This window comes from Callithrix jacchus, chromosome 11, assembly GCF_049354715.1.
Source record: "Callithrix jacchus isolate 240 chromosome 11, calJac240_pri, whole genome shotgun sequence".
In the NCBI taxonomy this organism is placed as follows: Eukaryota; Metazoa; Chordata; class Mammalia; order Primates; family Cebidae; genus Callithrix; species Callithrix jacchus.
The window spans coordinates 62361568-62387622 of record NC_133512.1 but is presented as its reverse complement, the minus strand read 5'-3'; the positions used below and the strand labels follow the sequence as shown (position 1 = coordinate 62387622).

General features: G+C 39.1%; 2 protein-coding genes across 9 annotated transcripts in view; one reads left to right on the top strand and one right to left on the bottom strand.

The window, feature by feature from the left end:
- Nucleotides 1-10019, top strand: part of CROT (carnitine O-octanoyltransferase) — a 73494-nt gene extending 63475 nt beyond the window's left edge. Inside the window, exon 18 of the mRNA XM_054237826.2 lies at nt 9892-10019. Within this exon, the coding sequence (XP_054093801.1) occupies nt 9892-9952 (61 nt within the window). The 3' untranslated portion in view covers nt 9953-10019. The remainder of the gene's footprint in view (nt 1-9891) is intronic.
- A 3429-nt stretch (nt 10020-13448) lies between these two features.
- The window catches only part of ABCB4 (ATP binding cassette subfamily B member 4), a 67809-nt gene continuing 55202 nt past the window's right edge, over nt 13449-26055 (bottom strand). For 7 of the 8 annotated variants that reach the window (XM_003733599.5, XM_078342956.1, XM_078342957.1 and 4 more), the window contains 6 exons: nt 24426-24566; nt 21730-21886; nt 20538-20735; nt 18789-18995; nt 14262-14408; nt 13449-13706 (listed from right to left, as the gene is read on the bottom strand). In XM_003733599.5, the coding sequence (XP_003733647.3) occupies nt 13500-13706; nt 14262-14408; nt 18789-18995; nt 20538-20735; nt 21730-21886; nt 24426-24566 (1057 nt within the window). In that variant the 3' untranslated portion in view covers nt 13449-13499. The remainder of the gene's footprint in view (nt 13707-14261; nt 14409-18788; nt 18996-20537; nt 20736-21729; nt 21887-24425; nt 24567-26055) is intronic. The other variant, XM_054237820.2, reaches the window with a different exon arrangement.

Here is a 26055-nt window from a genome sequence, read left to right as displayed (position 1 = left end):
ATTTAGGAGACTCCATCCTCTCAGCCCCAAAACTCCTTAAGCTGATAAGCAACTTCTTCAAAGTCTCAGGATACAAAATTAGTGTGCAAAAATCTCAAGCACTCCTATACACCAACATCAGACAAAGAGTGAAGTCATGCATGAACTTCCATTCACAATTGCTACAAAGAGAATAAAATACCTAGGAATACAACTAACAAGGGATGGAACGGACCTCTTCAAGGAGAACTGCAAACCACTACTAAATGAAGTAAGAGAGCACTCAAACAAATGGAAAAACATTCCATGCTATTGGTTAGGAAGAATCAATATCATGATAGATTTAATGCTATCCCCATCAAGCTACTATTGACTTTCTTCACAGAATTGGGAAATAAAACACCTTAAATTTTATATGGAACCAAAAAATAGCTCACATAGCCAAGCAATCCTAAGGGAAAAAAATAAAAAGTTAGAGGCATCATGCTACCTGACTTCAAACTATACTAAAACACTACAGTAATCAAAACAGCACAGTACTAGTTCCAAAATAGAGACATAGACCAATGGAACAGAATAGAGGCCTCAGAAATAATGCCAAACATCTACAACTATCTGATCTTTGACAAACCTGACAAAAATAAGCAATGGGGAAAAGATTCCCTATTTAATAAATGGTGTTGGGAAAACTGGCTAGCCATATGCAGAAAGTTGAAATGGGACTCCTTCCTTACATGTTATACAAATATAACTCAAGATGGATTAAAGATTTAAACATGAGACCTAAAACCATAAAAACTCTAGAAGAAAACCTAGGCAATACCAGTCAGGACATAGGCATGGGGAAGGACTTCATGACTAAAACACCAAAAGCAATGGCAACAAAAGCAAAAATAGACAAATGGGATCTAATTAAACTAAAGAGCTTCTGCACAGTAAAAGAGACTATTATTATATTGAACAGGCAACTACAGAATGGAAGAAAATGTTTGCAATCTATCAATTTGACAAAGGGCTAATATCTAGAATCTACAAAGATCTTAAACAAATTTACAAGAATAAACACAAACAACCCATCAAAAAGTAGGTGAAGGATATGAACAGACGCTTCTCAAAAGGAGACATTTATTCAGCCAACAAATATATATTTAGAAAGCTCATCATTATTGGTCATTAGAGAAATGCCAATCAAAACCACAATGAGATACCATCTCACACCAGTTAGAACAGCAATCATTAAAAATTAAGGAAACAACAGAGCTGGAGAGGCTGTGGGGACATAGGAACACTTTTACACTGTTGGTAGGACTAAATTAGTTCAATCATTGTGAAAGACAGTGTAGCAATTCCTCAAGGATCTAGAACCAGAAATACCATTTGACCCAGCAATCCCATTACTGGGTATATACCCAAAGGATTATAAATAATTTTGTTATAAAGACACATGCACACGTATGTTTATTGCACCACTATTCACAATAGCAAAGACTCAGAACCAACCCAGTTGCCCATCCATGATTAGACTGGCTAAAGAAAATGTGGCACATATACACCATGGAATACTATGCAGTCATATAAAAGGATGAGTGTAGGGGGTGCATGGCAACATATTCAAGCTTATGTACATGACATTTGACATCAGGTTATAGAAAAATACTGAGGCACTGTGTGTGTTATTTGTGCATGGGAATGAAACTCCTTGACCTTGAAAACAAGACAGGAAGTAGTGTGTGGTGTGCACACAATCCTGAGGATGCAGTTTGTGTGTGTACAAGGTCACAGGTGCTTCAGCAACCCACTTTAAATGACCATCTAGTGGATGTTTGTAGTAAATACAAGCCCTTTCAATAAATACTTGGTGGATGGATGCTGGGGCAAACTCTCTCAGAAGAGCTACCCGCTAGCCCTGTTCAGCTGGAATTGTCTGAGTACTTCATTCTTCATTCAGCTGGAATTGTAAGCTCTGCAACTGTTGCCCCCGACGTGATCACCTTGAATTTTCGCATGAAGGAGAGGAGCTCATCAATTTTGGGGGAATCCCGGTAAGGGACAGTCCTGACTCCCATCAGGAAGATGGGATGCACGCATAAAATATCAGGGGTTAGGTTATCATGAGTCAAGAAATGACCCAACAGCTGAAAGTATTTTTTAAAACAGTGCAACAGCTACTTAAGGCTGGCCAGTGCATTGTAGAGCCTGGAGCTCTACACAAGCTTATGCTCTTAATTCAGCAGGAAAGCCTTTAGCCTTTGGTTTCCTGATCAAGGAACATTAGAGTTATGGGGGCAGGTAGGTTGCTGCCTGAAAAGAGAATATGAGCAAGGTCATTTTACTAATGTTACTCTTTTGACCAGCTGGGCACTGGTATGCTCTGCATTCTATACTCTTTATTTGCCAGATTGTGGTGAGTTAGACCACCCATCTTTTCCACCTGAAGGGAATTCAGGAAGTTTAAAGGAGAAGGAAAAACAGGAACTAGAACAACAGGAAGAGACTTCTCTCCCAGCTTCATTCCCTTCCATAGGAAATAAGGAAAATATTTTTTTCTAGTGAGTATAATGATGGACCGGAGCCTTTTCCTCTTCCAGTAGAAAAGCTATTGCATTCTCTTCCTCTACCCTTAAAGGGATTTATTTCTGTTGGCCCCATCCAGCCAACAGCGCCTCCCATCCCCGTTGAGGAGATTGGGGGCTGCCCAAGGGATGGACCTTGGATAAGACCCCTGGTCAGCACACATCTATATGATCGGGTAAATACATTTCCTTGACAAACTTCCCTGCTGGAGGGGTGCCTCCAGGAGGGAAGGAAAGTGGCTGATTACTATTGTCTCCCTAATATGGAAGTTCTCACTTCCAACTTCCAGCATCGGCCTTTCTGGCTTTGTCATTTTTGTTTCCCTGAAGTATAAAGGAAGTTTGCATGCTGCCTCCTGGGTTTTATCCCAGAAGACGCTGGATTTCTTGCTGCTCACAGAGGCCTGGGGCAGGAGAGTTGCTAAGGTGCCATGGAGTGTGCCCCTTTAGTCACTGGCAGTCTGGGCAGGTTGCCCCTGTCTGGGTTTGTGGTGATGGAGGGGAGGCCAAGAGGTCCTCGGGTGGCTGCAGGCAGCTCCAGCTGGTCCTGAGAATCCTCACGAGGGTGACATGCCTTAGTAACTGTGCGCAGAAATGGCCTGCTGCTTGTTGTACTGCTGTTTTTCCTCCTTTTCCCCTTCCCTGCCACCCCTTGCATGTCTCAGTTGACAAGCAATTCCTTGTCTTCCCTGGCCCCCTAGGAAAAGGGCTAAGAAACAATCCATGTGCACCCCAACCTCAGTAACCAAATTCTGGGTTGAAAGTTCTTTTCTTTAAGGATGTTGAATATTGGCCCCCACTCTCTTTTGGCTTGTAGTGTTTCTGCCGAGAGATCTGCTGTGAGTCTGATGGGCTTCCCTTTGTGGGTGACCCGACCTTTCTCTCTGGCTGCCCTTAGTATTTTCTCCTTTATTTCAACCCAGAATTTCATATCCAGCCAAACTGAGCTTCAGAAGTGAAGGAAAAATAAAATCCGTTGTGAACAAGCAAGTACTCAGAGATTTTGTCACCACCAGGCCTGCTTTACAAGAGCTCCTGAAAGAGGCACTACACATAGAAAGGAACAACCAGTACCAGCCATTCCAAAATCACACTAAATGCTAAAGAGCATCAACATAATGAAGAATCTACAACAACTAATGGGCAAAACAGCCAACTACCATCAAAATGGCAGTATCAAATTCACACATAACAATATTAACCCTAAATGTAAATGGACTAAATGCACCAATCAAAAGACACAGACTGTCAAATTGGATAAAAAGCCAAAACCCATCAGTGTGCTGTATCCAGGAAACCCATCCCACATGCAAGGATACACAAAGACTCAAAATAAAGGATGGAGGAAGATTTACCAAGCAAATGGAGAGCAAAAAAAAGCAGGAGTTGCAATTCTCATCTCTGATAATATAGACTTTAAAGCAACAAAGATCCAAAGAGACTAAGAAGGCCATTACATAATGGTAAAAGGATCGATAAAACAAGAAGAGCTAATGATCCTAAACATATATGGACCCAATACAGGAGCACCCAGATACATAAGGCAAATTCTTAATGACCTACAAAGAGACTTAGACTCCCACACAATATTAGTGGGAGACTTTAACACTCCACTGTCAATATTAGACAGGTCAACCAGACAGAAAATCAACAAGGATATCCAGGGCTTGAACTCAGACCTGGAGCAAGCAAACCTGATAGACATTTACAGAACTCTCCACCACAAATCCACAGAATACACATTCTTCTCAGCACCACATCACACCTACTCTAAAATTGACCACATAATTGGAAGTAAAGCACTGCTCAGCAAATGCAAAACAACTGAAATCATAACAAACAGCCTCTCAGACCATAGTGCAATCAAGTTAGAACTCAGAATTCAGAAACCAACCCAGAACTGCACAGCTTCATGGAAACTGAACAACTGGCTCTTCAATGTTGACTGGATAAACAGTGAAATGAAGGCAGAAATAAAGAAGTTCTTCAAAACCAATGAGAACGAAGACACAGCATGCCAGAATCTCTGGGACACATTTAAAGCAGTCTCTAGAGAAAAGTATATAGCAATAAGTGCCCATATGAGGAGAATGGAGAGATCCAAAACTGACACCCTATCGTCAAAATTGGAAGAGCTAGAGGAGCAAGATCAAAAAAGCTCAAAACCCAGCAGAAGACAAGAAATAACTAAGATCAGAGCTGAACTGAAGGAGATTGAGACACGAAAAACCCTTCAAAAAATCAATAAATCCAAGAGCTGGTTTTTTGAAAAGATCAACAAAATAGACAGACCACTAGCCAGATTGATTAAAAATAAAAGAGAGAACAACCAAATAGATGCAATAAAAAATGATAAAGAGGAAATCACCACAGATCCCACAGAAATTCAAACCATCATCAGAGAATATTACAGACAACTTTATGCAAATAAACTAGCAAACCTGGAAGAAATGGATAAATTCCTGGACTCCTGTGTCCTCCCAAGCCTAAACCAGGAGGAAGCTGAAACTATGAATAGACCAATAACAACGTCTGAAGTCGAGGCTGCAATTAAGAGCCTACCACACACAAAAAGCCCAGGTCCAGATGGGTTCACAGCCGAATTCTACCAGACACACAAAGAGGAGCTGGTACCATTCCTTCTGAAACTATTCCAAATAATCCAAAAAGAGGGAATGCTTCCCAAAATTATGAGACAAATATCATCCTGATACCAAAACCCGGCAGAGACCCAACAAGAAAAGAAAACTTCAGGCCAATATCCATGATGAACATAGATGCAAAAATCTTCAATAAAATATTGGCAAGCCGATTGCAACAGCAAATCAAAAAACTTATTCATCATGATCAAGTAGGATTGATCCCGGGGATGCAAGGCTGGTTCAACATACACAAGTCTATAAATGTAATTCACCACATAAACAGAACCAAAAACAAAAACCACATGATTATCTCAATTGATGCAGAGAAGGCATTTGACAAAATTCAACAGCCCTTTATGCTAAAAACCCTCAATAAACTCGGTATCGATGGAACGTATCTCAAAGTAATAAAAGCTATTTATGACAAACCAACAGCCAATATCATACTGAATGGGCAAAAACTGGAAGCATTCCCTTTGAAATCTGGCACTAGACAAGGATGCCCTCTCTCACCACTCCTATTCAATATAGTACTGGAAGTTCTAGCCAGAGCAATCAGGCAAGAAAACGAAATAAAGGGTATTCAAATAGGAAAGGTGGAAGCCAAATTGTCTCTATTTGCAGACGACATGATAGTATACCTAGGAGACCCCATCGCCTCAGCCCAAAAGCTCCTGAAACTGATAAGCAACTTCAGCAAAGTCTCAGGATATAAAATCAATGTGCAAAAATCACAAGCATTCCTCTACACCAATAACAGACTTAAAGAAATCCAAATCAAGAACGAACTGCCATTCACAATTGCTACAAAAAGAATAAAATACCTCGGAATACAACTCACAAGGAACGTAAGGGACCTCTTCAAGGACAACTACAAACCACTGCTCAATGAAATCAGAGAGGACACAAACAGATGGAGAAACATTCCATGTTCATGATTAGAAGAATTAATATCGTGAAAATGGCTATACTGCCCAAAGTAATTTACAGAATCAACGCTATCCCCATAAAGCTACCATTGACTTTCTTCACAGAACTGGAAAAAACCACCATGAACTTCATATGGAACCAAAAGAGAGCCCGCATAGCCAAGTCAATTCTAAGCAAAAAGAACACAGCAGTGGGCATCACACTACCGGATTTCAAACTATACTACAAGACTACAGTAATCAAAACAGCATGGTACTGGTACCAAAACAGAGATATAGACCAATGGAACAAAACAGAGGCATCGGAGGCAACACAACATATCTACAACCATACAATCTTTGATAAACCCGACAAAAACAAGCAATGGGGAAAGGATTCCCTGTTTAACAAATGGTGTTGGGAAAACTGGCTAGCCATGTGCAGAAAGCAGGAACTGGACCCCTTCCTGACCCCTTACACTAAAATTAACTCCAGATGGATTAAAGACTTAAACATAAGACCTTGCACCATAAAAACCCTAGAAGAAAATCTAGGCAAAACCATCCAGGACATAGGAGTAGGCAAGGACTTCATGAACAAAACAACAAAAGCATTGGCAACAAAAGCCAAAATAGACAAATGGGACCTAATCAAACTCCACAGCTTCTGCACGGGAAAAGAACAGTCTCTAGAGTGAATTGGCAACCAATATGGTGGGAAAAAATTTTTTCAGTTTACTTATCTGACAAAGGGCTGATATCCAGAATTTACAAAGAACTCAAACAGATTTACAGGAAAAAAACAAACAAGCCCATTCAAAATTGGGCAAAGGATATGAACAGACACTTTACAAAAGAAGACATATATGAGGCCAACAATCATATGAAAAAATGGTCATCTTCACTGGTCATCAGAGAGATGCAAATCAAAACCACATTGAGATACCATCTCACGCCAGTTAGAATGGTGATCATTAAAAAATCTGGAGACAACAGATGCTGGAGAGGATGTGGAGGAAAAGGAACACTTTTACACTGTTGGTGGGAGTGTAAATTAGTTCAACCATTGTGGAATACAGTGTGGCAATTCCTCAAGGCCTTAGAGATAGAAATTCCATTTGACCCAGCAATCCCATTACTGGGTATATATCCAAAGGACTATAAATCGTTCTACTATAAGGACACATGCACACGAATGTTCATTGCAGCACTGTTTACAATAGCAAAGACCTGGAATCAACCCAAATGCCCACTGATGATAGACTGGATTGGGAAAATGTGGCACATATACACCATGGAATATTATGCAGCAATCAGAAATGATGAGTTCGTGTCGTTTGTAGGGACATGGATGAATCTGGAGAACATCATTCTCAGCAAACTGACACAAGAACAGAAAATGAAATACCGCATATTCTCACTCCTAGGTGGGTGATGAAAAATGAGAACACATGGACACAGGCAGGGGAGTAATAAACACTGGGGTCTATTGGGGGGAAAAGGGGAGGGCCAGTAGTAGGGGGAGCTGGGGAGGGCTAGCCTGGGGAGAAATGCCAAATGTGGGTGAAGGGGAGAAAGGCAGCAAAACACACTGCCATGTGTGTACCTATGCAACTGTCTTGCATGTTCTGCACATGTACCCCAAAACCTAAAATGCAATAAAAAATAAAAAAAGAAAGAGAGGCTACCTAACGAGCCCGGAGCAGATGGGAAGAAACTGGCCAAAGCCCTACTTTTCCAAGCTTACATCTAAGACATTCCAGCTAATGGTTAATGCAAGAAAATAGCCAGCACCTAAGGACATTTAAAAGGGTTTTTTTCTTCTTTTGCTGAAATCTGCTATTTGCTATAAAAGGTATAAAAAAATTAACATGCAACTGGGTACAATGGCTCCAGCCCTTGGGCGGACAAAGTGGGAGTACTGCTTGATGCCAGGAGTTTGAGATCTCCAGACTAGCCTGGACAAGTCTATTGATGTTTTGTAGATTAACAATTTTTTGTTGTAATTAAAAAAAGGTTTAAAAAATTTTTTAAGGTTTTTTTCCTCTAATTTTTACACACTCAAGCTAACTCAATGCACGTTTATTATCCTGGTGGCTTGCAGTCACATTCTAATAACTTTCAAGACCAGAAAATACAGTAAAAATCACTTAAGATATCCATCCCTTCCACACATTAGTTTAACAGGCAGACTTTATCTTTTGCCATTTCTGTATTTTATATGTTATGTACCTGTCTCATAATCCCTCTAAACATTTACAAAAGACTCCAGACTTAATAGCTTCTCTTCACGTAAAAGAACATCAACATGGCATCCAGTCGTCAGAATATGACCCTGCTGCTCTATTCCTACGTTTCTTACTTTAAGGAACAATTTCATACTCTCCTAGCTTGTGATCTTGATTTGCAAGTAGCAATGGCTGACTTTATTGGTAATATCAGCTTCCATTTACCAGCCTCTAAGCTCTCGAACTTTTTACAAACTGTGCCTGTTGAATTTGTGTCTATTGCTGTCTCTGAGCTCTTGCTTCACACCACTACTGTCTTTACAGATAGATCAGAAAAACCTGGAAGAGCAGCTAGAGTGTGGCAAGATGCCATGCAAAACTGGCAACACAAAATCCAGGAACATTTTTAAACTATGCAACAGGTGAAGTTAGGTGTTGTGATACTGGCCTTATAAACTTTTCCTCACCAAGACATAAATATAGTTAGTGATTCTGCTTATGCCGTGTATAGTATTACTCACATTACTCACTTAAATCTTGCACATATAAAGGGCATTACTAATGAATCTACTAGCTTTGTTTTTTTTTTTTTTTTTTTTTTGAGACGGAGTTTTGCTCTTGTTACCCAGGCTGGAGTGCAATGGCTCAATCTTGGCTCACCGTGACTTCCACCTCCTGGATTGAAGCAATTCTCCTGCCTCAGCCTCCCGAGTAGCTAGGACTACAGGCGCACGCCACCATGCCCAGCTAATTTTTGTATTTTTAGTAGAGATGGGGTTTCACCTTGTTGACCAGGATGGTCTCGATATCGACCTCGTGATCCACCTGCCTCGGCCTCCCAAAGTACTGGGATTATAAGCGTGAGCCACCGCGCCCGGCCTCTAGCTTTGTTTCTTACTGTGCAAAAGCTCCTCTGTGCCCGTCATCACCATCTTTACATCACCCACATTCGCTCTCATTCTAGGTTACCTGGTCCCTTATCAGAAGGGAACACTCGAGCTGATGCTCTGGTATGACCACAAATGTGGTTTGCAGACTTCTGCTTTTTGCAAGCTCAAGCTGATCCTGCCTTTTTTCATCAGAATGCCCTCAGTCTTAAACAACAGTTTCATTTGACACTTGCTCAAGCTCACATAAATATTAAAACTTGTCCTGATTGCCAATGGCATTCTCTCTCTCCTTTTTTCTTAAAGTTTAATGCCAATCCACAAGATTTTGTGCCTAATACTATCTGGGAATCTGATATTATTCAGTATCCACCCATTTGATGTTTTAAATTTCTCCACGTTACCATGGACACTTATACAGTCTTGCTACATGCTGCTCCTGGACTGGAGAAGAAACTAAAGATGCAGTTACTCATTTGTTTAAATCTATTATGACTTTGGGCCTTCCACAAACTATAAAAACTGATAATGGACCTTACTATCTTAGTTGTTGATTCACATATGCATTGCAACTTTTACACATACAACACAAAACTGGCTCCCCTGTAACTCAACCGGTTAGGCCATTGTTAAATGAGCTAATTAAACTCTTTTTTTTTTTTTTTTTTTTTTAGACGGAGTTTCCCTCTTGTTACCCAGGCTGGAGTGCAATGGCGCAATCTCGGCTCACCGTAACCTCCGCCTCCTGGGTTCAGGCAATTCTCCTGCCTCAGCCTCCTGAGTAGCTGGGATTACAGGCACGCACCACCATGCCCAGCTAATTTTTTGTATTTTTAGTAGAGACAGGGTTTCATCATGTTGACCAGGATGGTCTCAAACTGTTGACCTCGTGATCCACCCGCCTCAGCCTCCCAAAGTGCTGGGATTACAGGTGTGAGCCACCACGCCCGGCCCTCATTAAACTCTTAAAGTGTATTTTAATGAACAGAAAAGGGGGAACATGGGCCTCTCCCCTTGAGAACAGGACCTGTTGTTGGAGAATTGACCAGCAATAATGGTGATGACTCGGAAGGTGCCTGATTTACTTGAGGACAACTAAAGAGGTTGAATTAACACACAACTACTCAGCTTACTGCCGTGGAAGCCCCTGCAACTGCAGAGAACCGGTTTCTTATGTATGTGGTGGGAGTTGGGGAAATGTCCGAGAAAGTAAGACAGCCATGGATGTTAGGGTGGCTGGTAGTTCTTGTTCTTTGGCAAGTGAGGTCAGCTTAAGAACATGTTTACTGGAGTCATGTTCTAAACCCCCGTTTTTAATGTCACTACATGGTGGGATGCTGATCTTTGTCATCTAATGATACTTCTTGGGCAGAAGGTCAATGGATACCCCTGTCTTACCCTTTAACTAAAAATTTGAAATGGATTAAACTTAATTACTCCTTGACTTTATTGTCTAGTAATTCCTGTCTTTGTTTTTCCACAATAGCACACAACAAGTGTGTTAGTCTTATTCCTCAGGAGTATCATTAATATCATCCCAAAAGGGACACTAAGCTTGCAAACTTGACCTTTATATTTCTGCTGTTACTACTAATCTTACTGAGGTGTCTAATGAAGTTACGCAAGTCCCTGATCTTCCTATATGCTGTCTGAGTAGGGACTGGTGGTGTAAGTTTGAGGCTGTCCAGTGGTCTCTGTGCAGACAACCTGCACCACCTCAGGGGCCTCTGTTTGAAAATGACACTTTACTTGATTGGGGCCCCCATGATTATCTTATGTCTGCAAATCAGAATATTGGATTTAGGAGTCCTTCCAATAGTTCTATCACCTGGTCAGAGTGTGGATTTTCAGGATTAATATTACAACTAAAAGGGAAACAAATTTTAAGCCCTCCTCATACTCAAATTTGGAGACTAGGTCCTCCTTTTTTTGAAAGGGTTCTTTCACATGGTGAGTACATTACTAGTGGTGGCAACTATACCCTCTCTTTTGCACAATGATGTTTCTAATATAATCCTGATTTATATTGCATACCCTTCTATACTTCTGTTCAGGCAAGGTGTTCCTAACATAGAGCAGAATCAATCCTTTATAATATTAAGATCTCTTCCAGTAGCTACTATGCTATATGCTTGTCTCGTCCAAACGTTACACAGTTAAATATAACCTGTATCATGATTTTAAAACAGCTCGCAGAATTGTGGCTGCTTGTAAATTTGCCCTGGAATTGGGAAGGAGATTCCACCTTGCGGTTATTTAGAAAAGCACATCTGCAAGAAGCTTATCATGACCATTTGCCTCTCAAATTTCCACTCTTGAGTGTAAATTAAAGAAACACCTCGAAGAATGGTAGTGGCAATTATAAACAAGTACCCTTCGCAAATTACAGGGAGGCTTTTAATGGTTAAACCCGAACACCTGGTTGTCTGGATTAAACATACCCATTTGGGTGATGGCCGCGATACTTACTCTTTTTTGTATCTGTTTGCTAGGCATCTGCAGATGGCTCTATGCTGCCACCTGTCACATCTACAACCAAGGAAGAACAATAGACACTACCTTGCGTGGGATGACCAGCATGCTCTAAGAATTGAAGAAGGGGGAGATTAAGGGGGCACACAGCAATATATATTCAAGCTTATGTACATGGCATTTGAGGTCGGGCATGTAAACACACTGAGGCACTGTGTATGTTATTTGTGCATGGGAATGAAACTCCTTGACCCTGAAAACAGGACAGGGAGTGTAGTGTGTGGTGTGTTAACAAATGCTGAAAACAGCCTACTCAGAATGCAGTTTGAGTGTATACAAGGTCACAGGTGCCTCAGCAACCCACCTCAAATGACCGTCTAGTGGATGTTTGTAGAATACAAGCCCTTTCAATAAATACTTGGTAGATGGATGCTGGGGTGGACTCTCTCGGAAGAGCTACTCCCTAGTCCTGCTCAGCTGGCGCTGTCTGAGTACTTCATTCTTGGCATTCACTGCAAGCTATAAGCTGTGCAGATGGAGTGCATGTCCTTTGCAGGAACATGGGTGAAGCTGAAAACCATCATTCTCAGCAAACTAACACAGTAACAGATCACCAAACAACACATGTTCTCACTCATAAGTGGGTGTTGAACAATGAGAACACATGGACACAGGAAGGGGTACATCACACACAAGGCCTGTTGCTGGGTTGGGGGCTAAGGGAGGGATAGCATTAGGAGAAATACCTAATGTAGATGACAGGGTGATGGATGCAGCAAACCACCATGGCACATGTAAAACTATATAACAAACGTACACGTTCTGCACATGTACCCCAGAAGTATAATAATAATTAAAAAAAAGGAAAAGAACTGGTCTTGGATAATTTACTGACTTTAACAACCTGATACAGCACTAAGAACTAATTAGTTGCAGAAAATAATGGAGAAAACAAAGGGAAAATTATGGAAACATTTCAGTGTGGTTAGTTTCCAGGGGTTGCCTAGAGTATTTTTGGCTTTCCATCTAAATATATCTTTCCTTGTAGGAAGAACAGATTAATTTTCTGGGAAAAGTTGTATAGTTATAAAAGAGAAGGCAGTTGCTATAGAAACTCAGTATGTATTGTTGATGTTTGATTTTTCAAATTATATTGATAAATGTATATTTTATATTAATGAGTTTAAAACTAAAAAATACTTAACAATAGGGCTCTTTCTTGCTTTATGGAATGGATATGTGCTTGCAGAGTTAGCTGGGTAGGGGCAATTTCATTTTCTCTTGGTCTTGGATGATAAAGCTGGGAATTCATTTTAAAAACTTTGATTCCACAATAGAATGATTTAGAAAATTACTGAGAGATTAGGTTATTGAACAACTTATTTTTTTTTGTACTTGGGAAAATTATGCCAAAACTATCCTGTCTACACAAACCATTCTTATCCTGTCTACACAGACCATAAGACCCATTTGGAATAAAATATTCTATTACTTCAAAATGGACCATAAGACCATTTCCCTATGTCTTCTATATTTCTACACCTATACTTATCTTGAATTTTGTTCTTTTTCCGGATGTTTCTAATAACTTAGGGAGAGCCAGCCTGCTGTTTTAATAGTTCATCAAGACAGTTGTCACTTCTAACTCTCAAATTTCAAATGCTGTAATAAACACCAAATTAGATCTTCTAGATTGATCTAGAATGTGATATACCTACGTTTTATAATGACAAACCAGAAACTTCTTTTACAAGTCAGATAAAATTGTAGAATAACTTGAATTTATTTTAAAAATATACTGTGCAAAAGTTCATAAGTTCTGTGTCCCAGCCTGGACACTGACCATTGAAAAATAGATGCCTTTCTGTGCCAGCAGCTGCTGATGCGTGCCTTGCTCCTTGACTCTGCCATTCTGAAACACCACTATCAAGTCTGCATTCTGGATGGTGGACAGGCGGTGAGCAATCACAATGCAGGTGCGGCCTTCTCTGGCTTTGTCCAGGGCTTCTTGGACAACCTATTGATAATCAAACAGATACCTTATTCCAAAAATTGTATAAATGAGTTTTAATATTCAAGGAAATTTGAAAATGTTATCTTTCTTATCAACTTTTAATTTCTAATCTCTTTGGATCTTTGAACTTTATGCATGTGTATTTTGTAAAATCAACATTATTATCTACATAGTTATGTTATACTTTTTAAATATAACACAAATGGGTTCCCATGATGTAAAAAAGCCTTCACAAGTATTTAAATTTTCTAATCTTCATATTTTATTTAACTAGTTCCCTTTTGAGTATTTCCAGTTTTTCATTAATGTGTTTTTAAAATGTAATTTGTGCTTTTTTTCTTTTGAATGTTTTACTTTGTTTATAAAATATATAACAATTTTAGAAAATTTGGAATAAAATATTCTATTACTTCAAAATAACCACTACTAAAGTTCTGTGTTTTTCCCCCTGGGCTCATGTTTTGTTTTTGTTTTTGTTTTTGTTTTTTTCATAGTCAACAGCAACATCCCTTCTATTTCATAAATTAAATATGATGTAAGTTGGGAGACCACACACACCTTTTCACTTTCAGTATCCAGAGCTGAGGTAGCTTCATCCAACAGGAGGATTTGAGGTTGTCTGATGAGAGCTCGGGCAATAGCAATCCTCTGTTTCTGACCTCCTGAGAGCTGAGTCCCCTTATCTCCCACTTTTGTTTTATATTTCTGCAAGTCAACAAACTCATAAAGAGGTTGAATGAACTGTTGCTTAACAGTTGTCAGTTCTACTTACAAGAAAAACATTTAGAGTCAATAACAGTTTCTATGACATTTTTCCAACTTGAGTATTTATTTTCAAAATCAAACTAGAAAACTAGTGACTTTAATTCTCAATGGTATTCTACAGTAGAAAGTTGAGCAAATTCTCAAGTTCCTACTATTATCATAATGCCAGTTGATCTGGTGTTACTGGAGTCCTATGAAGGTTAAATGCAAATACTTTTCAAGTCTTTTTTTAAATTTCAAATGTTCATATGATCCATGTAGATGCTAATTTATTCTTTCAAATTTATGTATTCCCTTAAATATTTACTGCACATATGCTATGCCTACAACTGTGAGAAATATGAAAATGAATTGAGCTTTGTTCCTTCCCTAAAGGACTTTATGGTCTACAGAGAAAAACACTGCATATAAATCATTCAATGTAAGGTCAAGTAAGTACCAAACTACAGTGCTGCATTACTTAATGACTGAGATAGGTTCTGAAAACTGCATTATTAGGCAATGCTATAGTTGTACAAACACTGGACAGTACTTATACAAACACAGATGGTATCTCAATACTATACCTGTAGGCTACATGGTATGGCTCATTTCTTCTAGGCTACAAACCTATACAGCATGTTACCGTATTGAATACAGTTGTAACACAATGGTAAGTATGCGTGTTTCTAAACACAGAAAAGGAACAGGAAAAATGCAGTATAAAAGAATAAAAATGGTACGCCTGTATAGGGCACTTACCATGAATGGAGTTTGCAGGACTAAAAGTTGCCTGGGTGAGGCAATAAGAATGTGAAGGCCTAGGATATTACTGTATACTACTATAGACTTTATGAACACTGTACACTCAGGCTACACTAAAATTTTCAACTTTTAACAATAACCTTAACTTACTTTGACTCTTTCATTTTATAAATGTTATTATCATCATTATCATTATTATATTAGAGATAGGGTATCACTCTTTCACCAGGCTGGAGTGCCGTGGTGTGATCACAGCTCACTGCAACCTCGGACTCGCGGGCTCAAGCAATCTCTCTCAAGTAGCTGGGACTATAAGAGTATGTCAGTCACCAAGCCTGGCTAATTTGTTTTTGTTTTTATAGAAACTATGTCTCCCTATATTGCCAAGGCTGGCCTTAAACTCCTGGCCGCAAGTAATCCTCTCATCTCCGCCTCCCAAAGTGCTAAGACTACAGGCATGAACTTCTAAATTTCTTGAACTTTTGGACTCTTTTGTAATAACACTTAGCTTAAAAAACACATTAATTCACAGCTTTACAAAGATATTTTCTTCCTTTATATCCTTACATAAGTTTTCAGTTTAAAATTTTTTATGGCTGGGCACAGTGATTCATACCTGTAATCCAGCACTTTGGGAGGCTGAGGCTAGTGACTCACCTGAAGTCAGGAGTTAGAGACCAGCCTGGGCAACATGGTGAAACCCCATCTCTACCAAAAATACAAAAAATTAGCTGGGTGAGGTGCCGTGCACCTGTCTCAGCTACTCAGGAGGCTGAGGTGGAAGGATCACTTGAGCCTAGAAGGCAGAGGTGGTGAGCCGTGATCATGCCACTGCACTCCAGCCTAGGTAGCAGAGCAGATGTCTCAAAAAAATTATTTTTATTTTTGACTCTTTACATTTCTCTGTTACAAACTAAAATACGAACACACATAAGCCTAGGTCTACACAGGATCAAGATAATATCACTGTCTTCCACCTCCATATTTTGTCCCACTGGAAGGTCTTCAGGAGCAATAACACACACAGAGCTGTCATCTTCTACAATAGTAATGCCTGCCTTCTGAAACATCTCCTGAAGGACCTGACTGGGGCTATCTTATAATAACTTTCTTTAAAATAGGGGGAAATCTACATACACTAATAAAACAACAAATGGTATAACAGATATATGAACCAGTAAGTCATTTGTTGTCATCATCAAGTATTATGCATTGTACACAGTAGTATGTGCTATACTCTTACACAACTGGCAGCACAGGTTTGTTATGCCAGCATTGTGTTGCACTATGACATTAAGACAGCTGTGTCACTAGGCAATAGGAATTTTTCAGCACCATTATACTCTTATGGGAACCACTGTGGTATATCCAGTCTGTCATTGACCAATACGTTGTTATGTAGCACATGACTGTAGTACTATACACAGCATGCTATGAAAGATCAGAAGAGGGAGATAGAAATTGTTGTGGGGACTGGGTAGGAGGAGGAAAAAAAATGGGAAATAAACCTTTTTAGAGAAGTTAGGGAAGCTAGATTTTGAGACAGCATTCTAGGCTGAGAAACAACATATGGACAGAGATGTAAGGGGAGGCAGTTCTATTTGCAGGGTTTATGCAGTGATGTATATCATCTGAATTAATTTCCCAAAGTCTAGTCATCATTTATATTAAGAGCTTAAGCTGTCAGTTTTTTAATTTACAGTCAAATCCAATATTTGATTCAGGTCAATGCCTATACATTAAAGGCTGGTAAGGCTAACCAACATGAAAGGTTTTTAAAATTTTATTTGTCGGTATGAGTGATTTCTAACTATAGCAAAATATAAAAGCAAAAATAATTAAGCTCTAGTTCAGTTTAACCCAGTGGAACTTCAAATGTTGGAAGAGTGCCATCAAATGAATGATCCCTACCATCACTTTTAGGGACCTCAACCATCCTTCTAGGACTACGCATGTTTAAAGTGGACTCAGAATGGATCATGGACTGAAGTTTAAAATGTAAAGCTATAAAACTTTTAGAAAAAAAAATGGAGAAAACCTTTTGGGCCTAGGGCTAGGCAACAAGTTCTTAGACTTGACACTGAAAGCATGACCCATAAAAGGAAAAATTCATAAATTGAACCTCGTCACAATTAAAACCTTTGCTCTGCAAAAGACTCTCTTACAGGATGAATAAACAAGGTACAGACTGGGGAAAAATATTTACAAACTACATATCCAACAGTAATAACAATATATTTAAAAAAAAAAACTTCCCAAAACTCAGCAGTAAAAGAAAAAAATCCAGTTAGAATATGAGCAAACAACATGGAGACATTTCACCAAAGAGGATCTACAGATGGCAAACAAGCATACAAAAAACTATGTTCAACGTCATTTGTCATTGGGAAATGCACACTAAAGCCATAGTGATGTATCACTACACTCCTATCAGAATGATAAAAATAAAAACCAATGACAATAGTAAATGTTGGCAAAGATTCAGAGAAACTACATCACTCATTCATTGCTGGTAGGAATGTAAAATGGATGGCCACTCTGGAAGGCAGTTGAGCAGTGGCTTATAAACTAAACATGAAATTGTCGCACTGCTCCACAATTCCACTCCTGGGTGTTTATTCCAAAGAAATAAAAACTTGGGTCCATACAAAAACCTGAATACAAGTATTTATAGCAGCTTTATTTGCAATAGGCAGAAACAGGAAATAACCCAGATATCTTTCAACAGGTGAATGGTTAAACTGTGGTACATCTATACTGTGGAATACTAATTAGTAATAAAAAGCAATGACCTATGACTACACACAGCTTCAGGGAATTAGCTGAATGACAAAAGATGATCCCAAAAGTTTACATACTGTATGTATTTTTATAAAACACTTTTAAAATATAAAATTATACAAATAGAATAGTGATTGCCAGAGTTTGGGAGGAGTAAGGGTGGGAGGAAGGAATGTATGTGTGGCTCTAAAAGGACTATACAAGGGATCGTTATGGGGATGGGAATGTTCTGTGCCTTAACTAAACATAGATGTGGATCTATGAATCCACATCTGCAATACAGCTGCAAATGAATGCAAGTAAAACTAGGGGAGTCTGAGTAAGATCAGTTGGAGTGTACCAATATCAATATCCTGCTTGTGATACTGTATACTAGTTTTGCAAGATATTGCCATTGGCAGAAACTAGGTAAAGGGTACATAAGATCTCTGTATTCCTTACAACTACATGTGAATCTATACTTATCTCAAAATAAAAACTTTAATTGCTTCAAAAGCACCACAGAGTTAATCAAACATGACTGCAGTCTGAATGTAGCCCTCAACTACTAATCTACAACCTGAAGTATGGTGGTTTGGAGCTTCCCAGCACATTTGTATGAAGTAGGCATGAGGTACTCCCACTTACAAATAAGGAAGTTTGGTATCCTGAAGTTAAGTGCCTTGTCCAAGGTTGTTAATGTTAGTAAATCAACATATTTTGTTACAAGATTTTGTTGGCATAATTCTGGTAATTGTTTAGGGTATAAAACATAGTCTCTTCTGATTTCAGCTAAGAAATTACCCGTTAACTTACATGGGGTAATGTCTCGACGAAATGATGTATGTTGGCAGCTTTGGCTGCACTCACAATTTCATCCTGTGATACCACCCGGCTGTTGTCTCCATAGGCAATATTCTCAGCAATGCTGCAGTCAAATAGGATGGGTTCCTGAGACACGATTCCGAGTTGGGCTCTGAGCCACTGGACATTGAGTTTCTTTGCTTCTTGACCATCGAGACGCTGAAAACCAAAGTCCACAAACTATAAGAAGGGTCTAAAAAAGAAGAAAACTAAGAAGTTACTAGATTGTCCATTTGGAGGACTATTGCATGAGGGCATCTGCAGCATCAAAACACCAACTTTCTAAGACTTATATTTTTGAAGACCAGCAAGACCAACATGATGACTTTTATGGTGATTAAGCCATCCCTACCTTGGTCTAACTGGCAAAATGGTAGCACATTTGACCCTCTTTTATTCATACTTCTCTTTGTCTTTGTCTCCCCTATTCCAGCCACCTGTGTCTACTCTGCCTTAAAGAAGTCTGCATCAAGGTGTCCCACTGAGGTCTGCTGTCTCCAAAATAATCCCAACCCTTCAACCTGATTCCCCATGCACACCAGTGAAAAAGCTGATCAGAAGCATGGCCTCCAGATTCGAAAAGTTGGTTGATTCTGGTCCTACCTCTACCTTTTTTCCCTGAAAACAACTAGCCTTACTTTCCCCCACTTCTCTTTTTCTGACAGCACTAAGGACAAGAATCCAATGGACAACAAACAAGTTACAAAGGGCAGTGTCTTTGGGAGAATTATTTTTGCTGGAAGTGATGGTTTTGTTTTTGTTTTACTTGCTACAGGCAGGAGGTATGGTGCTCCCATGGGAGTGCTGTAGGTGAAAGTACAGCCTTCTGTAAGGTAAAGGTTACAGGCAAAGGAATAGACACAAGCCCAGCTAGTCTTGACCTCAATAAAGAATAAAATTCCCACCATAGTATCAGCACATCATATTTACAGAGTTTTGGCCTGGTTTGCCTATGTTACCTGTAGAATAGTTATAAATAGAAAAGCATAAGATTTCCAGAAAAAAAAAAACAACAACTAAATCAGGCTTAACAAGGCTGATTTAGGCTTAACAACTATTAATAAAACAACTTAAGCAAAACTTAACACTTTGGTGACTGTCTAATGGGAACAGGCTCCCAGGGCTTGGTCATGGGTCCCATTCCAAGGTGATGGCAGATACAAGCATTATTGGTAAGAGTTGGTCTTCACTCAAGGAAGACAGCCAGGAAACTACATGCCAGAAAATCAATAACAAAAGCCAAATATGAAAGGGCTGGAGGTTGAGGATCAAAGTCAAAGTTGGAGAGCCTAGAATCCAAGGTAAGAGAAGGCGGCAAAACTGAAGGCAGTAGGGAGGCAACAGGCAGGCAGCAGCCTGTTTAGGAAGTCGACTTCGAATTTGGACAGGAGTTTGTGGTTCACCTTGATAAGCCAGTAAGTCAGTATTTGCTTAGGAAAATCAGGCTGGCTGAAAAGGCCCATGACAGGGTAAAAGTTAACTTTATATTCAGTATTTTCTGAGCTAGACTGAATTCCAGATGTTCTGTCCTATGGTCCCCATATATTTCTCAGATACGGTGCCAGTTTGGGGTTTATAGAATGGTCATTGTATCACATGGGATTCTGGGTCTGTGTTCGTCCCGTGTTTCCCATTATGACAATATTGGTTGGGTCACTTAAGATACAGCCTTCAATCAGGTCACTAAGGAAATGTGCTCACCACTGTCCCCGCCGAGGGGTCATAGAACCGCTCCAGGAGCTGGACCACCGTGCTCTTCCCACAGCCACTGCTGCCCACCAGGGCCAGCGTCTGGCCCTTCTTCACCTCCAGGCTCAGGCCCTGAAGCACTGGCACGTTTTGTCGGGTGGGATAGTTGAACATGACTTCACTAAATGTTACATTTCCTTCAAACTTATCCTGAAACAATGTTTAAATGTTGCCATTATAATTGGCCTGATAATTATTGGAATAAGAAATATTAGGAACCTTTACCAAAGACTGTAGTAGATAAACATAAAATTCATATTTGGTATAGTTCTAGTGCCAGTTAATATTGATAGCAAGTTATTATGATGTGAAATGAAGGTGAGAGATAGGGGTATAGGTGAGATTAGACAAAAAAGTCATTACCATGAGTTGTTACCTAACTCAGTTTCTGATTTCCTTAAGATATCATTTAGCTTTCCCAACTGCTGATTCTGAAGCTGAAATCAAGCCAGTGTCCAAAGGCTCTAAAGGCTTGGAAATTTAGCAACATTTTCTGCCTAAATTTTCAGTGGACAGCCCTTGATGGCAAATCCTGGCAGTTTCTTAAGTTCACTTTCTTTATCTCACTCCCTGGGCACAGCAATTTTCTCAGAACATGAAATACCTTGGAAAGTCCTGAAAAGATTATATAAGTCCCAGTCTCTTTACCCACACAGCTTCTTGTATATTGCAATGTATAGTATCTTGTATCATACAAAGAACACTCAGATGTGAGTTTAAGTTACCTTTATAGATAATAAAGCATACGATTATTACTCTTGTTGTGAATAACCTGCCCTTCTTACCAATTGTACCTTAACTATTGTAAAAAGTGATTAGAGTCAAATGATGAATTGCGTTATCAGGGCAGAATTACACCTTTTTGTAGAAGTGACTAAATTTTTGTGGAAACTGTTCAGTTCCAATATGTTTGGTTTTCCTTTTTTAATAATTTTGATGTGCTAAACTTCACGATCCTTGAAACTGCCTATAAAATTTTTAAATGCCAGTCAAGTTGGCCAAATATTAGCTATATAAATCTTACAAATTAAATGAAATGCATGTTGGTATAATCACCACAAACTTATCCTGTAGCTATAATCCAGCAGACAGCAAACCTTTAGGGAAGAAGTGATCAAGCATCATCAGGCATCAGAGAACTTACAGGCTTCAGGCCCTCCTCACTGTAGCTGTCAATCAAAGGTTGTCTTTCAAACAGCATGAATAAATGGGCCGCAGACAGCTTAGCTTTAGCATAGTCTGGAGCAAATGAACTGGCATGTCCTAGAGCCACTGCACCAAACACAATTGCAGAAAACACCCTAGACAGAAGTAGAGGAATTCAAAAATTAGCTTATTTAATAAGGTCCATGATGTTTGAAAGTCTAAAGGCGTAGTGCTTACCAGTATGTTTTCTCTTTACTCCTTAGTCAGCCCCTTTCTCCCCTCATATACATTTTCATAAAACTCTAGTAACAAGAGAAATTTAGGAGAGGGGCAAGATCCATTTCCTGAGGGTTTGCTTTTTCTTGACTTGCTTTCTGACTTCGCTTTGCATAGAAGCCCCTAATTTCCCAGGACTACTGTGACTTCCCAGAGGTTTTTACTTGCAGGAAAAGGCTTATGACTGAATCTGATTTGCGAGCTCAGCTAATTTTATTTGTTGGTTATACTCTTTTTAGAGTTGAGAGAATTAAAGCACAAAGTGTGCAAGGGGCTTAATCAGTTCCAAGTAAGCTTCCTCTAATAAAGCTGCAGCCCTGACTTCCAGTTTGTAGTTTCTTCTATACCATCACACAAATGATAACCATCATCACTGTAAAGAATTTCTGTTAGGGACAATAAGCCTTTACAGAAATAGCTTGTTGTTTACAATTAAACTAACAATGGTATCAGTTATTATGCTTAGTACCTGGGTGACAACATGGCCTGTACACCAAACCATGACATGAGGTGACATGAATTTTCCTGTTATTAACAAACCTGCATATGTACCCCTGAATCTAAACTAAGAGTTAAAAGTAAAATAACTATAGACAACACTCTGGGAAAAAAATTACCTTAAACTAAAGTTCTATTTCTAATTATATGCTCTTTAAAGGATGGATAGATACTGATTATGACAACTTTGAGGAAAGGGTAAAGATCCTGAGATCTGCATCTCCAGAAAGCAATTTACTTCTGATACCAACACTACCCCAGAGAAAGAGGCAGGAGTTCTCTAGTAATAAGGAAGAGTTTCCATCTCCAAAACTTCTAAATCTAAGATATTTAAAATGGGTTTTTAGTACCTAGGGGCTGAGATGAGAGGTATAGTAAGGCTTTTCTTTAAATCTTGCTGAAAATATTGGCTGTCAAAAACTAAGTTTTAAAATAGTGATGAACAACCCACATGTGGCTGTGTGGCTTCCCTGGACTGCCTGCTATTTAGTTTTAGAGGAAAGAGTAAAAAGCTGTCTTCTAGATGTCCATAATTTAACATTTCAATTACTAAAGAAAAAAAGAAGAAAAGCAGGATTAATGTAACGTTCCAATGGTTTCACTTTCAGAAATGTTCTCACTATTTTTCTATGCAATAAATAGTTGTACTCTAAGTTGTAATCCCTAGCTGCTCGTTCCATTTGTCCACCAAAATCACTCCCCACTTTCTACCCATCTCTACCTTCTACCCCTACTCCATGGCTGGGGATGCCAACTATCATGAACTAAGTCAAAAGGTTTTCTTGTCCTCTGGTTTCACAGGGTTTGGCCAATGGAAGGCACAGCAGAGGCCCGGGAGGCTGGAGGAGAGTGTGGCCAGGGTATTTGTTTCTTTGGCTTCTTTCTTATCAGATGGCTTGTGCAGTTGCTGTCCCTCCACCAAAGACCACAGAAAGCACCTGTGCTGAGTTCAGGCAGGCTTTCCCTCCTCTGACCTTTAGGCTTAGGGTGGTAGCTATTTCCAGCTGGGTACTGCTGGGCTGTTACCTTCCTTCTTCTGTACTGCTTATCTTAATGCTTCCCAGGTCTTTGTAAACACACCCTTTAGCAAACTCGCCAATTAACCCATTTGCTGTGCCATTTCTTTCCTGCTGGGGGTCCTGATACAAAGATTATATAGATATATTTTTTCATGGTAATTTTAATTTTGGATGAAAAAGAATAGCTCTTAAACACTTTCACTTTTTTATCTTGACCCTGTTTCCAAAAACGTTGTTCACCATTGCTTTAAAATCATCCCACCAGAGCAGAAATATACCCAATGATCTTAAAAAGAGCGGCTTCCCTCTTTCAAGCCTAGATTGCAACCCAATGGAATGTGCTGGGCACATCACGAAAAGAAGGCATCAAACAGAAAGATCAGTAGTCAGCTTTGGAAACCAAGGAAAAAGGAGAGGCTGAGAGGCAAATGTTGGCAGGGCCGTCTCAGGCCTGGTTAGGGAGAGAGGGCCTTTGCCAGACTTCCATCAAGTGTTCCCAGCCCACTGTCAAGGTCATGTTCTGGTTGTAGGTAACAGTAAACTATTTAACCCTGTTTTGAGTCCATGGTCACCAGCAACTTTCTAATTATGATTTTTTTCTGCCTATATTCCATAATGAGAAAATCTGCATCAGCCTGACCAGGGTTATATGTGCAACTAAATCTGTGCTTTATGCTCATTTTCATAAGCTTGAGTAATTGTAGCCCACTTACAAAATTAAACTGCACTTGGAGTATTAACAAGATCAGATCTCCGTGCCTGCCAGGATCAACACTGTGGTAAAGTTAAATCCCTGACCTCATCTTTGGCACAGGAGGCATTTTTTTTCTACTCTAAACTTTTGCATAAACCTACTAAAACCTTATTATAGAATAATCTTAATATTTCTAAAGCTACTTACAGAATAACATCTCTGAAGCGCATATGTCCATTCACAATGAGATACGCACCAAATCGAAAACAACCGGCATAGGAAAAATACATAAATGCTTGTGAGATACTAAAAGTGATTCCATAGATGTGTGCCTTCCGCACGGAATTCCTGAAAAGCAAATCAGTATACTTGTAACCACCTCTTCAGCCTCCCTTAGCGCTGCATAGTGGAAAGAGCACGGCTTCTAGGTCTGGCTGACTGGGCTTAAGTTCCACCTCCAGTTATATTAGTTTGGGTAAATGATAACTTCTCTAAACATTGTTTTCTGATTTGTACAATGGAAATAATCACTGTAATGCAGGATTGTTTCGACAATTAAAAACAACCATATAAATGTCTAGCACAGTGCCTAGTTTACAGTGGTTCCTTAAATAACTGATATTATTACATGTTAATATCTGATGACTCCAATGTTTAATTCCTGTTATGTAAGCATAGTTGTTGTTTCAAAAGTAACTAAAATGTCAGAATTTGAATTTAAGTTTGAAGTATCTGAATGTGGTTTACTACTGTTATGTTGTCTCCTATAACTAGTTGTACTCTGTTAAAATTCATGTTTCAGATTCATAAAAGTTGAGTCCCTGAAGTTTACACCAGAAGTCCTTCCCCAAGCTAGATCCTGTCCACCCTCATATATAATTTATTTGCACCATTTCTAATTAAACCTCATGCTATACTTTATTAGGCTTCTGAATCCTCCAAAAGAACTATAATTTAATTACTCTCAAATATGAAGCCATTTTTGGCAAAAGGAAAAATTCAAAGTACTACTGATTTGGATGATTTAACTTATGGGCTGTCAACATGGTGTTACAAAGCTTAACATAACTGAACAATTTGTGATGCTACTGAATCTTTACATTATAACCAAATTAATAATTAGCTTCAGCTTTCTATTTTTCCTTAACCCTCCTTGAAGTTAAAAATAGGTCATCATTAATGGTACATACATATTTATATGTCAAACATCAAATGGACACAAAGATGTAGCTGCATGCTCTTTAGTAACATATTAAGTATGCATAACTGAGGACATGGCATAAATTGAGACTTCCGAAGTTATCTTTTCAAATTTGCAAGTGTTCAAAACTACCGTTCCAGTCTGCAATGCTGTAATCTAAGTTGTGCTCAATTTTGTTTGTGTTAAAACATAATCATTTATAAAATTGGGCTGCTGTGAAAATGACTGGCAAACGGTACCATTAGGAGATTCTTGAATTGCTCAACTATGAACCACTGAAATAGGCTGTTCTTTATCTTCAGAGTAGGTTGGACCTGGTCCTCATTCAGAGAACAAATGAAACATTTTCCTCTGGAACATACCCAATAGCAAGTCTCACTTTTGGTTCAGTCTACACAATGCAAAGAAAATAAGGGCTTGAGCAATTCCTTAAAGAACTGTTTGTCCTAAGTCACCCAGATGGGTCTTCATGTTGCCTGCTCTGATGACCAAAGACTGTGCAATTCTCTGTATCTCTTACCTCTTGGAGACCTGTTATTACTGTTTTCATAAGATGTAAAAAATATAATCCTGTGTTGTAGTCACATCAAAAAGCTACTTATTTTCAGTGGCAGAATTACTGAAAAAGGTCAGCCT